Source organism: Neofelis nebulosa, chromosome 13, assembly GCF_028018385.1.
Source record: "Neofelis nebulosa isolate mNeoNeb1 chromosome 13, mNeoNeb1.pri, whole genome shotgun sequence".
Lineage (NCBI taxonomy): Eukaryota > Metazoa > Chordata > Mammalia > Carnivora > Felidae > Neofelis > Neofelis nebulosa.
The window spans coordinates 22,854,139-22,869,356 of NC_080794.1; the positions used below are offsets into that span (position 1 = coordinate 22,854,139).

Below are 15,218 nucleotides of genomic sequence, written 5' to 3' on the forward strand. Positions count from 1 at the left end.
CACTGGTGCTGAGGGGGGGCCCACAGCCTGGCCTCCGTGCTTCAGGGCCATGGCTCTGGTTTTTAGGCCAGGATGCTCTCGGAATATTAAGTAAAAGCTATTTGTAAACATTTTCAGGAGAATAAAATAGTGTCCATTAATTGAAAATTGTTTAATTAAGGTAGCCTGGGTGGCTCAGTTGGTTGAGCGTCTGACTCTTGTCCTCGGCTCAGGTCACGATCTCATGGTTTGTGGGTTTGAGGCCCGCATCGAGCCCTGGGCTGACAGCACAGACCCTGCTTGGGATTCTCTCTCTTCCCTCCCCCACTCATGCATGTGCTCTGTCTCAGAATAAAGTTAACAAAAACAAAAAAAAATTTCACTTGTAATTAAAGCAGTGAGTAAGGCATCGTCACATTGCAAAAATAGAGGGCTAAGGTTGTCTTGGTCTCCAACATCTTATTTTCTTTTTTATTCATGTTAATTTTTAAACCCACGGGGCTGTGGGTGTGCACTTGGTGGCCCAGCTGCCCAGCCCCCCAAGCTTAGAGCTGTCACACTGTGGCCAGAGAGCTTGTTGGTGGCCTCTGAGAGCCGTTCTCCCAGGCATCCCCACCCCGGGGCCCTGCTCTTTCAGATGTGGAATCTTAGGAAGGCCACACCATGCCCATTCCCAAGGAAGAGTGGGTGCTGATGAGATCCATGGGAAACTGACCCTATTTTGTGCTATGAGTCACCAGTGTCCTTCTGTCTCCCTTTTCCCCAAAGGTGATTTTCCTCTTGTTTTCATTTGGGTTGTCTGTGTTTCTTACAATCCCCTGTGTGGGCTTCACTCCTCATTGACCACACCTTTCTGAATGATATTAGTGGAAAGGAGCAGAGATGGGGGCCAAGACCGTGAAAGTTTCTGGGCACCATGAGCACACCAAGGAAGAGACTATCTTAATGCTGGTGTGAAATTGGTCTTTTGAAAGGCAGAGACACAGACCAGGGGGACACAGCTTTCCTGTGAACCCACACTGGCACGATTTGGTCTGTCTTGGGAGCTGATGTTCCCACAACACGTGACCCTGTGCTTCTATACATGTGTTCGCGTAGGTACGTGGGGGCTTAGAATCTCCCATCACAAACAGTTCCTGTATTGATGATTCTAGCATCTTGTCTTCAAGAGCAGAGATTTCATCAGGGGACTTGGTCACCTATGCTCTCTGCTAGTGGGCGTTCCTGCCACACACCATGTCTTGGAATACTTTTGACCTTAAACTCCCCTCCACGACTCTAATTTTCCTGCTCTGTCACTGCGCGTGGGATATACTGGGGAGCTGTTTTCTAAGTCCCATATTCTCATGAGAGGCCCCAAATAGGAGAGCCGAGGGATTGTCCCGTGGGAGAGCGGGCCCTGCACCTGACTCGGCATGGCCTTACACTGCCACTTCTCCCGGTGGTGTTTCCTAGTCAGGAAGTGTAGGTAAAAGGAACCTTGAAACTGTGCTCAGAGTTTTCTTTAGGCTTCACCGGCTTCCGATTGGACCTTCCCGTCCCTACTGTGAGGGACCATCCCTCTGATCTGTTTGGTCACCTGCGGTGCTCGACTTCCTTGGCCCCAATATCTTTCAGGAAAATGAAGCTGTTCTTGGCTGAGGCAGAGCCAGGAAATCATTCCCAAAAGAGGGTGAAGTCTGTCGTGTGGGCATTTTAGACACAAGTGTAGGTTCCTCCCTGACTTGCTGAGCCCACACCTTCCACAGAAGCCACGAGAGGATGTCGAGGCCCTGGGAGCCGACTCCCGAGCCGGTGAAGTCACCATTGCTCTCATCGTCGTTTCTGTTCCCGTGGCTTTGAAACATGCTGGATGTTGGGAGAACCCCTGGGACAGTTGTGGGCACCCTGTGGCCGTTCCAGGTGTTGGAGCCGGTTCTACCCCCATCACCATTCCCAAGGACACTGGGCAGTGGCCAGGGCCGGTTTGCTTTTTCGGTATACTCTGGGATTGCCATCCAGATGTGTGGACGTGGTGACCCCTGGACAGCCCTGTGGAGTGGCCTTTGTACCATTTTGTGGTCCCCTGATTGTGACAGCTCTAAAGGGTTCTTGACCTGCCATATTTTGACCACAGCTTGGGATCTGCTTCACTATTCCCAGTGTTAATTGTAGAAAGGGGCTTTAGATGATAAATTCTGATAGTCTCTTAGGTCACCTTCGAGTATCTAAGAATATGTAAACCCAGTAGTACTTCAAGTAAAGAGATGCTGTCTAAACATTTTGCCTCACTGTCTTTGACTAGCGTCCTCAGAGTCTCTGCGATGTGGGATTGTTGACTTGCTTTCCCCCTCTGCTATGAGCTGAGGCTTGGAAAGTGCTTCTCCTAATCCCGCTACCTGATGAAAGAGAACCTTTTCACCATATGAATATAGAAAATTCCAAGTTTCGTACACCTACTGTTGGATTTGGGATGACTCACTGGCCCGGAGCACATTAGTTTCTGTTTTCCCTGTAAACTTGACTCTGAGCCCTACTGAGAAGATGCGCCTGGCAGACTAAGGGGAGACTGGCAAAGGCAGGGACTGGGGGTGTGGAGGAATGGGGCCTAGTGGTGTAGAGATCCCACCAGGTGACCTCACGTGTCACCTTACAAGGCACCGGCACCCTCCCACAATTCCCAGTTCTTTCTCTTCCCTTCCCTTCCCTTCCCTTCCCTTCCCTTCCCTTCCCTTAACTTCCCTTAACTTCCCTTCCCCTCCTTCCCTTCAAGCATACAGAAGTTGAGAGAGAATGAGTTTTAAGAACACCAGACCCTCAAGGAAAAGAGCTTGAAAGAGGAACAAAAGCCTCTCATGGTTATGGCAGGACGTTCGGCACGTGGCAGGACTGGATGGAGAAGTTCAGTGTTGGCAGCATGTGCCGTTTCACTTCGGGCACAGAGTTGGCGAAGTAGGGGCTCAGACTTCTTGCAGAAGAGCTTTGAGTCCATGCGCTGAAGGTGAGATCCTCCTCTGTTGACTGACCTTTCTCATGAGGTTTTCCTGCATTTTAGAAGCTCTTTTAGGATTCTCATGTGTGCCGGGGTGTGGGCAATGTGGCAGAAGGCCTTACTGGGGGGTGGGGGGGGGGGGCTCTGGGTGGAGGACGGAAGCCCAGAAGCATCTTGAGTGTGGGTGTTGGTGTCACTGCTGCCCCCAGTTCACCACGAGCCTAATCTGGGCCAGTGTGTAGACCAGAACCAGATCAGAGACTCTCCTTCACGGCGTAGGCGAGACTTCAGCCAGCTGGTGCCAGAACCAGACCTGAGGCTGTCCTTCAGTGTGCGGGCAAGGCTTCAGCCAGCAGGTGCTTTGCTGTCCTTCAGGCATTGACGACCTGGCCCTCTGTGTAGTCACTTCCTGTGAGTCCGGGAGAGAGCACTCACTGAGGACAGTGGGCGAGCCTCCTCTGCCATCCAGCTATAGGGCTCAGCATGGTTGACTGCACACATCAGCGTTTGGTGGCACTTTGAATCCTCTGTCCTGAGACACCCGGAGCTCTTCTGCTCTATTCCACGCCCCATGCAAGAGACTCAGGTGTAGCGGGGTGGTGTTACATGTTTCTCCAGCGAGGTACCTATATACATTCTGCAGACCTCCCTGTAGATGTGAATTTCCCAGTTTGAGCAGTGTCTCTTATTCGGACCCAAGAGATGTCTGCCTCTGTTGTGCATAGAAGGGAAGCCATCAGCTGATATGGAATTTCTGGTCTATAATTCTAACCTGTCCCTTGTAATTCCAGATGCTGCTCAGATCGGATTCAGTGTTGAGCCAAGTGCAGAACTGCACCACTGGGTCACAGTGAGCCACGCTGAACTGTGTTCACACAGAGCATATATTTGGGGCATCCTAGGGGCACCGCACACCAGGTCTGGAATTTGCCTACGCTGGGGTTGGACAAAGAGTGAGCTACAGGAAACAGACAGGGACGTTTCCTGGTGTGACTGTCATTCCCGGAGATATCTAGACATGCAGAGTGGGGAGTGGAATCATCTTTGGATTCTACAAAGTTGCCTGGTTGCCTTTTGCAGTACAGACAACCCGTCACCCCCGCGTGCTTGGGACAGTGAGAGAAACAGGTAGAGGACTTTCCTTCCTGAAACAAAGCCTGTGCCCATGGGGTTGTAGGGATTTGAAACGGAGAGAAATTCATGGTCTGTCTGGGTCTCTAGCTCTGGGTTGGCAAAATGACACATTGGGGCAAACAATGAATCTATCAAGGAGAAGCTTGATGGCAGTAACAACAAAGCTGTCACTGCTGGCTTCTCTGCTTCTGTTGTCCTCTCAACACCTTGAGCTCTGGCCTTACTGGGCCCCGAAGCTTCCCTGAGGAGCCCTCCTTCCCGCCAGCCTGTCTGCTGCTGCCTTTCCCCCGTGTCTTCTGCCTGTGGTCCTTCACTCACCCTGGACATTACTGTATATCCGTGGAGGCTCTCTGGGGCTGGGACCTGTCCTCCTTACCTCGTGCCTGGCCTGGCACCGTGCAGGCGCTCAGCGATATCTCATGAGTTACCAGCCGCTGCGGTGATGGTACCCAGACAGCTGACGGAAATGGCCAGGTGTCTACACCTGGTATAGTGGGGAGACTGCCCTTACAGATGAATTTGGTGGGGTGCTGCCATGGGCTCACAGCCCCTCTCTCCGTGCCTCCCTGCACCTGTAGGCAAGCTTGGCTTCCAGCTCTTCCAGATTGGACCAACTTGTCAGAAATCTAGGTGGCTCAGTCTATTATGTGTCTGACTCCCGGTTTCGGCTCAGGTCATGATCTCACGGTTCCTGGGTTTGAGCACTGCATCGGGCTGTCTCCTGTCAGTGCAGAGCCTCCTAGGGATTCTCTCTCTCTCAATATCTCTGCCCTCCCTGAAATGCTCTTTGTCTCACACACACAAAAAAATAAAGATGAAAAAATGAGACTCAAAAATACGTACCTCTGAAGTTCTTTGTAACCTGTCCTCTCTGAGTTGGAAAGAGCCCTGAGATCCCTGTGTTAAGATTTGAGGAGAATGTGATGGAGTCTTGGAGAGGAAAACTCTGCTCAGGCAGGCACGTGTTTGCATGAGTGTGGCCTGGGTAGGTGTGGCAGCCATCAGTCCCCAGTGTGCACTGATGTCTGGTATCCTGCCCTTGTCTGCGGGTGAGCCAGTGAGGCGGACCTCATTCCTGCTCTCGCTCCTGGGCTCCTTCCTGGCCTTGGGCCAACCCCCTGCCTGGACCATGAAACTAGGCTTCCAGACCACGCCCTCCCTGGTGCTGATGCCTAGTTATAGGCATGATTTTCTCAGTTGGATCAACCTGTTTTGATTAAAGAAAAAACTTGGTAAAATTGCCACTCTGCATCTCTGGCAGTACTCTTAGAAAAGCTCTCTTACAACTTCTTTCTGCTAAGTTTTGTGCTGGGGAGTCCCTTCCGCAGGCTGTCCTCCAGGGGAGCTTTGTCAGCACTTTTGAGTAGAAGCCTGGAGGCTGTGGGAGTCCAGGGTGCCTCAGGTCTCCAGGCAGGATGGACATCATAGCAGAGCCATGCAGGGGAGAGAGTGGCATGGCTCCGAAGTTTGGAATAAACCTCGCCGCTCTCTCCCTTGAACTGTGCTGAGAAGGGCCTCCTGATTTCCTCTTCACCCCGGCCTCTCCTGACCCAGGTATCTTGTAAGGCCCTGGAGAGACCAGGTGGAGGGGTGTGTATGTGCCGTGTCCCAGGCAGTAAGAGGGAAGGTTCAGATGCCCGCACTGGGTCACACGTCTGGGCCGTCCACACTGGGGACAGAGCCTGGTGCTGGGAGGCCAGGCAGGGCCGGGGGCTATCCTGGGAGCTCGGTAGTCCATATTTTCAGCTTTGGAGGATGTGGGACATCTGGCATTTACTGAATTTGGTGGGCAGATCTCAGAAACGGGCTTATATATAAATGCTCGGTGGGGGCTGTATTCCAGAAGCTTTGTTTACAAAGTGCTGTGGTGCCCGGTGTGGCATGGAGGCTATGGGTGGCCGACCCCGCCGATGCCAGAGTGGCGGGAAGCCTAGACTTTCCTGCGTGGCAGACCATGTATGTGGATAGAGCAGGCGTTGCAATTGCAGTTTCTGTGTAGAGTGGTGGAGTGCATGGTGTCACCAAGAGCGTGAGTCTGTCTCCGCCTGTCGCCGCAAATCTCTGGTCCTCATTCCTACGCCACACGGTAGGCAAGTGCCTTGCTTTACAGAGCTAGTGATTGTATCGCCATCTGTGGGTGCCAGGTGTCAGACTCGGCTGTGGATGGTCCCGGCCTCGTGGCCCTTTCCCCACGCCCCTCAGATCACAAGCCCCACCTGGTAGGGTCTTGGGTGGCTTCGGGGATCCCTCCTCCACCAGCTTGCACACAGAGCCTGTTCCCAGTAGGAGCCCTGGTGTGGACAAAGGTGGGGGCCTGTTCCCCGAGGACCATGCCCGGGGGTGTGTGATACAGCTGCTATGCCCGGCAGCTGACACCTTTGCTCTGTGACCTGTTTCAATCAGCTGTCGGCCACGAGTATCAGTCGAAGCTCTCCAAGCACTCGTCCCAGGTCCAGTCCATCAGGGGCATTGGAGGCAAGTTTGGTGTCCAGGTGGGCAGAGTTGACCAGGTGAGTGAGGCGTCATGGGAACCAGAGTGCAGGTGATGGAGCCCCTCCCTCTAGAGCAGGGTATGCACTGGGCCTCTCGAGATAGCACCTTGACTCAGGCCTGAGGGGTGGCCGTCCAGGTGCAGAGCTTCCAGAAGCCCCCCGACCCAGTTCCTGCTCGGAAGCTGCTTGGGAATTTTCCTTAAAGTCTCCATCCTGAGGTAACCTGAGCACAGTTGCCTCCAGTTGTAGCCCTTAACCCACGAAAAGAATGAGGGAGAGGCTCTCACATCTATCAGGCAGAGGAACAGGGAGGAAGAGTCAGCGTTCCCTTTTCAGGGATGGCCTGTGTTTCCTTCAGTGACTGAGTTTTCTCAGGAGGAGGCCTGTTTAGACATTTGTCATCAACATATCCACGGGGAGCTCACCGGCCTGGTTACTGACCAAACACATCCTGCAAGAGGCCCTTGGGCCTGGTTAGCCCTGACGGGCTGAACCTAGGCTAACAGCCGTCCATTTGCCCTGTTTAGTAAGGCCATGCAGTGTTACAGGATCAGTCCTTTCCACATTTTTCAAACCCAATTGTTTCCAGTGGGTTCAAAAGGCATCCTAAGGGAGAATCCTTGCGGACCAAAGAGGAACTCCCACGTTCCACCTAGAGAGAAAAGGAGAGAGAGAGAGAAGGTCCATTACCCCTAGAATCCATCCCGACTCCCCAGTAGCATCCCCCACACAGGATATGTCAGGGGTTCCCGAGATGTCAAAGTGACCCGAGGTATCCCTTGAACGAAATCACTATGAGTGCCAACCGGGTGGGGAAGGGCTCCTGAAGGAGGGATGCTAGCCTGCCCACCCCTACCGGCTTCCCCATTGCATTCTAGACAACAGATGGGTGCCTGACTTACAGACCTGCGTCTCCCTTGCTGAGAAGGCAGAGAAGGAACTGCCATTTTCAACCCATGGAAAATACTAGAAGAGTTTGACAAGGGGAAATGACCCAATTTTAAGTAGTAGTTAGTAGAGGACATTGAGGGAAAACAGAAGAGAAATCCATCATGATATAAGTGGCATTTCGACCCGCGTAGTCTTCACAGCGAACCTCCCTAGGAAATGGCGCCCTGTTGGGTTTTAATTCAGTCAGGTACTGGTTTCGGTCAGCTCTCAGTGGAGATCTGGCATGCAGAAGAGGCTAGCCCAGAGATATGGAGGGGGTCACATTCGACCAATGAGGAGGAATCCTCACACACGGGAGTCTTAAGATTGGCAGACATGGTAGTCACTTAGGTGGCTGTCCACTGCCCAAGACAGACAACTGTAGACACGGAAAGGAATAAAGAGAGGGCGTCAAGTTTCTGCATCTCACTGCCATTCTGCCCAAGGTCCTAACTTCCAACCAAAAGGCAGGCTTTCTCCTCCCCGTAGAGTCGCCACAGCCTAGAGGATTGCAGCCAGAGCAATCCCCACAAAAGTGTTCCCATAAGACCCTACTTCTCAAAAATCCCCTGAAATGAGAGTAAATGAGGAAAGAGAAAACATACTCACCAAATTGACACTGAAGCACAGAGTCAAGGTGAGAAGATTCGAAGCCCCACATTGGGACGCCAAAATGATGATGTTTGGGAATGATGGTGGACTGGTCCACAGCTGATGACCAACACAGAATTCTGGAAGACGTCTTTGGTGCAAAAAGGTGGTTTTCTTAATGCCTGGAGGAGCTGTGCTGGGGTCCTACAACTAACTCATCGTTATATTCCCTCAGGTTGGCAGGAGGTCAGGGATGGAATAAGTCTCTAAGGAATTGTGGAAGCAAGGTTTCCAGCACCTTCAGGGGCTAACTGTTACTAGGGAAACACTATTTATGACCCCTTAATAAAACACGAGTCATGAGATCCTTTAAATGTAGATCAGGGGCCATGAGCTTGGAGGATGATTGCCCGCATATATCTCGGCGAAACTGAGACAAAGGAAGTGGACTTACAGGGTCCTGGAGGTTGGGGTAATGTTAAGCTACAGTTCTCTTTTGCCCCCAGCAAAGAGCCATCATCTAGGCAGCTGAGCTCTTAGAGGGAGGTCATTGTGCTGGTTTCAAGGAGTTGTCGATGGCCTATAGGCATTAAGGGAATTTAATTTTTCCTGTGCCTGAGTTTCCCACATTAGCACGGCAAGGGCTTAAGCCCCTTTCCTTTGTTCTTGAGTAGCAGTGGTGCCCAGGGGATATCCCTCAGACCCACCGTGGGGTGGCAAGGGGGGTTCTAACTTGCGCTTTAGCCTCAGCCTGGCTCATGCTCCCTCGTCATGACTCTTACCATGCCAACTGCAGCCTTTTGAGCCCCGAGTGATAAGTGACAGGAGGTCAATGGATCCTTTGGTAAATCAGCCAATGATTGCTTTCAGGTAGCATGGGAGGAGAGTGGGAGCACGATTCCCCAGGGAAGCTTGGTGTCCTATGACTATGGAAAATCTGTGGGTTATAGAGAAATGGAACATATTTTAGCTACACCTAGGAGCCTGAATGTACCAAAAGAAACCCTACATCTGTCATCACACACTGTAGGGGGGTGGGAGCACTTGCCATCTTTGCAGCTTTTCCTGTCTGTAGGTAAAACATTGTTGATCTGGAGGGCAGAGTCCCCATACGAGCTGATGCCCAAGTGTGTAGGACTGGGTTCTGATTCTGTGTAGTTTTTTTTGAGTCGTTTCTTTGGCTTCACCTGCTGGCGAAACGACTGGGCATGCAATATCCCTGAGAGTCTCCGAAAGCAGGATGCTGAGGCAGTCTGTGGCGGGGGCAAAGAGCACAGTAATAGTCACTGCACAAACAAGAGACTTCAATGCCCCAGGTTTTGAGGAGCACAACACGTTTTCGTTGACATCAGAAATTAGTTGTCGGTGGGGGTTGAAAACAACCTTCACGTATGCTCACTGGGAGTTAATGGGCCCTATGTGCAATGAGAAAGAACGCAATCGTGTCATTGGCAGCAATGTGGATGGAACAGGAAGGTGGTAAGCTGAGAGAAATCAGTCAGTCACAGAAACACGCCACCCACACCTGCACAGAGGGAAAGTGCGGCCGGGACCGGTGGCTGGGGACTAGGGCTGGAGGCTGGGGGATGGGAGCGTGGGGCTGGAGAGTGGTAGCTAGGGGCTGCGGTGGAGAGTGTGGGCTGGAGTGCCTGGATACAAGGACAAAGGAGGGGCGGTAGGGACAGAGAGACCCCACACTACAACTATGCCACAGGCCAGGGCTGCCTGGGTCTGGACCTCTTCCCTCCCTCGGAGCCCTCATCCCCAGAGCCCCTGGCAATTCACAAGGTCCAGCTAGGGCAGCGGGCTTTGGTTGGTGATGTTCTCTGGGGACGCTGGGGGCTCCGGTTTGCGTTTGAGCCAGTTGGCGCAGATGGGAGGGAATGGCCAGGTGGGGGCTGCCCGAGGGTGGGGAGGAGGCGCTAAGAATCCAGGGGGCCCCTAAGGCCTGGCCTGTCGGATGCTGCTGTTCGCTCCCACCCATTTCGCAGTGAGCAGCGGGACCTGGAATGGTGTGCTGTGCTGTGGTGTGGTTTGGTGTGGTGTGGTGTGGTGTGGTGTGGTAAGTGGTGGTGTGGTGTGGTGTGCAGAGATGCTGCGATGTGCGGTGCCATGCGGTGCCGTGACCTGTGGGATGGAGGGGGAGGTTGGCGTGGGAGCAAGCCGGAGCAGCCTGCAAGAGTACCGGGATCAGAGAACACCAGGGCTTGCGCCACTCCGGGGTGCCCGGGGCCTGTTGCGTGGCCCTCGCCACCGACCCGGGGCCCTCGGAGGTCGGCAGCGGGAGGCAGCCAGTCAAGAAGGCAGGCAAGGTGGCAGGCAGGTTCACGGGTGAATGGGATATGCCCGGGGCTTGGGAGGCGAGGACAGGGATCTTTTGGAGCCCAACTGCAGCAGGTAGCATTTGGGGACAAACTAACCAGAACACGCCGGATCTCCTCTTGTGTTGGAAGCTATGTAGGGTCGGGCCTCGTTAGTACTTGGATGGGAGACCGTCTGGGAACACCGGGTGCTGTAGGATTTTCCCTTTTGCCTTTGACCTACTTGACCTCTTCTATGGTGCCAGCCCACCCCCCTCCCTCCCTGACCAGGAGAGGCGCTCCTGGGGCCAAACTCAAGCCAGCCAGTGCTCCCTCAGCACTTCCCAGTTCAGCCCAATGGCCTGGCCTGCCTTGCACACCCCACTGCATGTCACAAGGGGCCGCTCCCCATTCACGACTCCCCACACCAGGCCCAATCCCACTGCATGGGTTTGAAGCCACACCCCAGCTTTGTACATTCCCTGAAATACTACATACACCAGCACAGACTGCAGGCAGAGCCGGGTTCCGGAGTCCGGGGTCCGGAGTCCGGGATCCGGAGTCCGGGGTCCTGGAGTTAGGAGCTGGAGGGTGGGGGGTGGGCCATGATGGAGGCTTGGAGCTGGGGTGCATGGATGTGGGGACAAAAAAGGGGCGGGAGGGACACAGAGATACCACACTCCGACTGTGCCACAGGCCTGGGCTGCCTGGGAAATAGGCCTCTTCCCTCCTCGAGCCCTCATCCCCAGGGCCCCTGGCATTTCACGAGGCCCAGATAGGGCAGCGGACTGGGGCTGGTGATGTCCTCTGGGGGCGCTGGGGGCTGCGGGGTGGGTTTGCAACAGGTGGGGCAGACAGGAGGGAAAGGCCTGGTGGCTGGCTTCGCTCGCCCAAGGGCTAAGGAGGAGGCGATGAGAACCCAGCAGGGCTGGCCGGGAAGGCACGGCCGGCCGGATGCCCCACGCTCGCTTCCACCCTCTTGCCAGTGAGCAGCCCGACTGAGGGACCGGGGCTGGCACCTGAGGGCTGGAGGGTGGGGGCTGGGTGGGTGGATAAGAGAACCCAGGAGACCGCGGGCAGGTGGCCGGCGGCCGGGGCAACGACACCCCAGACACCGACTCCGCCACAGGCCTGGGCTCCCTGGGTCCTGGACCTCTTCCCTCCAGGGAGCCCTCATCCCCAGGCCCCTGTCATTTCCAGACGCCCAGCTAGGGCAGCGGGCTGGGGCTGGTGATGTTCCCCGGGGGCGCTGGGCACTCCGCTGTGGGATTGCACCAGGTGGAGCAGTCGGGAGGGAAAGGCCGGGTGGCTGGATGCGCTGGCCCTAAGGCTGCAGAGGAGGCCCTTAGAACCCGGCTGGGCGGGCCCGGAAGGCTCGACCGGCCCAATGCCCCATGCTCACTTCCACCCTCTTCCCACTGAGCAGCCCATCGTGGTGTGGTAACCGGCCCGAAGCCCCACGCTCGTTTCCACCCTCTTCCCACTGAGCAGCCCATCGTGGTGTGGTGCGGTGCGGTGTGGTGCGGGGCTGCGAGGGGCGGTGCGGTGCGGTGCGGGATGGAAGAGGTGGCGGGCGTGGGGCCAAGCAGGCAGCATCCTGCAAGAGTCCCTGCAGTGGAGAACGACGGGGCTTGGGCCACAGCGCCTTGCCAGGGTCCTCTTGCGCCCCCTCCGCCTCCCTCCCGGGACCCGCGGCGGAGGGCGGAGGCAGGCAGGCAGGCAGGCAGGCTGGCAGGCAGGATGCCAGGTGCATGGGGAAGCGCGGCAACCGCTGGGCTTGTGTGGCATGGAGCAGGCTCTTGAGACACCCAGTGCCAGCCGCTGGCGTCTATGGCCATACCAGCATGAATGTGACCGACCCCAGTCTTCTCTCAGAAGCTGAGCGGTGTTGGCCTGGTTAGAACTTGGATGGGAGAGCGCCTGGGATTACCATGTGCCATTGGCTTTTGCCTTTGGCTTCCTTCACCTCTCCTTTGGCTCCTGCCGCATCTCCCCCCTCCCTGCCTGTGTCCCTCTCTCCCCAGGGAGGGCTGCGCCTGGGACCAGACACACCCAGCCACTGCTCCTTAGCCCCCACCCAGGCCAAGAGAGCCACCACGCCTGGTCCGGCCCCGCCCCGCCCCACCCCGCCCCGACCCCGGGCCCACACACCCCAGCCCACTTCACAAGGGGCACGCTCCCCGCTCCCCGCACCCAGCCAAATCACACTGCACTGGCTGGAACCCACCCACAGCCTTGCAACTTTCCTCACACACAACCCACACCTGCACCCACACGGAGGGGGGCAGCGCTGAGGGCGGGACCGGGGGCTGGCACCTGAGGGCTGGAGGGTGGGGGCTGGGTGGGTGGATAAGAGAACCCAGGAGACTGCGGGCAGGCGGCCAGGGCAGCGACACCGAAGACTCCGACTCCGCCACAGGCCTGGGTTCCCTGGGTCCTGGACCTCTTCCCTCCCTGGAGCCCTCATCCCCAGCCCCCTGGCGTTTCAAGACGCCCAGCTAGGGCAGCGGGCTGGGGCTGGTGATGTTCCCCGGGGGCGCTGGGCACTCCGCTGTGGGATTGCACCAGGTGGAGCAGTCGGGAGGGAAAGGCCGGGTGGCTGGATGCGCTGGCCCTAAGGCTGCGGAGGAGGCCCTTAGAACCCGGCTGGGCGGGCCTGGAAGGCTCGACCGGCCTGATGCCCCACGCTAGCTTCCACCCTCTTCCCACTGAGCAGCCCATCTTGGTGTGGTGCGGTGCGGTGTGGTGCGGGGCTGCGAGGGGCGGTGCGGTGCGGTGCGGTGCGGGATGGAAGAGGTGGCGGGCTTGGGGCCAGGCCGGGAGCATCCTGCAAGAGTCCCAGGATGGGAGAACGACGGGGCTTGCGCCACAGCTCATTGCCAGGGTCTTCTTGTGCGGCCTCCGCCTCCCTCCAGGCACCCGAGGCGGAGGGCGGAGGCAGGCAGGCAGGCAGGATGCAAGGTGCATGGGGAAGCGCGGCAACCGCTGGGCTTGGGTGGCGGGGAGCAGGCTCTTGAGGCACCCAGCGCCAGCCACTGGCGTCTATGGCCATACCAGCATGAAAGTGACCGACCCCAGTCTTCTCTCAGAAACTGAGCGGTGTCGGCCTGGTTAGAACTTGGATGGGAGAGCGCCTGGGATTACCATGTGCCATTGGCTTTTGCCTTTGGCTTCCTTCACCTCTCCTTTGGCTCCTGCCGCATGTCCCCCCTCCCTGCCTGTGTCCCTCTCTCTCCAGGGAGGGCGGCGCCTGGGGCCAAACACACCCCAGGCACTGCTCCTCAGGCCCCTCCAGAGCCAAGAAAGCCAACAGGCCCGGTTCGGCCCCTCCCTGCCCCACCTGGATCCCGGGCCCACACACCCCAGGCCACTTCACAAGGGGCACGCTCCCCGCTCCCCGCACCCGGCCAAATCCCACTGCATCGGCTGGAACCCACCCACAGCTTTGCAACTTTCCTGACACACCACCGACACCCGCACCCGCACGGAGGGGGGCAACGGTGAGGGCGGGACGGGGGCTGGCACCTGAGGGCTGGAGGGTGGGGCTGGGTGGGTGGATAAGAGAACCCAGGAGAGTGTGGGCAGGCGGCCGGGGCAGCGAGAACCCAGACTCCGACTCCGCCATAGGTCTGGGCTCCCTGGGTCCTGGACCTCTTCCCTCCCAGGAGCCCTCAGCCCCAGGGCCCCTGGCATTTCCCGACGCCCAGCTAGGGCAGCGGGCTCGGGCTGGAGATGTTCCCCGCGGGTGCTGGGCTCTCCGCTGCGGGATTCCACCAGGTGGGGCGGTCGGGATGGAAGGGTCGGGTGGCTGGATTCGCTCGCCCTAAGGCTGCCGAGGAGTCCCATAGAACCCGGCTGGGAGGGCCCGGAAGGCTCCACCGGCCTGATGTCCCACACTCCCTGCCTGTTGCCGACTCCATCACTACACTTGATTGAAGCCAAATGATGAGCCTTTCTACTCAAGAAGGCCCACCTTGGATCCAGCCGCCACTGCCTTTTGTAACTCCTCTGTACGTTGCCCAAGAGACCAATAAGGATCCATATAGGTAGGGATGACTCTATGTCCCTACTCAGCACAAAGAAGCTACAGAAGTTGAGACCTTCCACCTTCATCCATCTTCAAGGTTTCAAATTTGACATTTTTCAGGGAGGATATGATGAGGGAGCATAAGGCAGGCTGAGGGGTAAAGCACAAGCTAGCCCCTCCTCCCACCCTGGGTGGGATATGATTGTTATACCTTGGACAGTCTTGACCACCTGAGTACAGAGAGAAGGGCCTTAAGCGCTTGTCATGGTAATGTGTGATGCTACGGCAAATGAAAATTAAATTCCCTTACTGATTATAGCCCACTGACAATCCCTGAAACGGATAGAGTGACATCCCTCTAGGAGTTTAGCTGCTCGGTGATGGTGATGACCCTTTGCTAGGGGCAAAACACAACCTAAGCCTAACATTATCCCAACCTTGAAAACATTCCAGTCAACTTCTTTTATTTCAACTGCCCGAAGGCATATGCTGGCAGTATTCCTCCAAGCTTATGCACCCGCCCATATACATTGAATGGGTGTCATGACTTGGGTTTTATTATGTGGTAATGAAGGCCATTTCCCTAGCCACACCTAGTCCCTCAAGGCGCTGAAAACTTGCTTCCCCCTAACCCTAACCCTATCCTTGACACCCTGCCAACCTGATGGTGTGTAATAATGAGTTACCCGTCAGGACCCCGGTGCAGATTTTCTTGCATGTGGTTTCTGTCCCCATCGTTTAATAAAATCACCTTTTTTGTATGAAAGATGTCTTCAGGAGATCTTTCTTGGTCT

The 15,218-nt window shown here is 56.2% G+C and overlaps 1 protein-coding gene across 1 annotated transcript in view; it reads left to right on the plus strand.

Annotated features, from left to right (window-relative positions):
• LOC131492399 (liprin-alpha-1-like) overlaps positions 1–15,218 on the plus strand; it is a 68,432-nt gene that overhangs the window by 19,412 nt on the left and 33,802 nt on the right. The window contains 2 exon segments of the mRNA XM_058696027.1: positions 3,742–3,800; positions 6,438–6,594. Of these exon segments, the coding sequence (XP_058552010.1) occupies positions 3,742–3,800; positions 6,438–6,594 (216 nt within the window).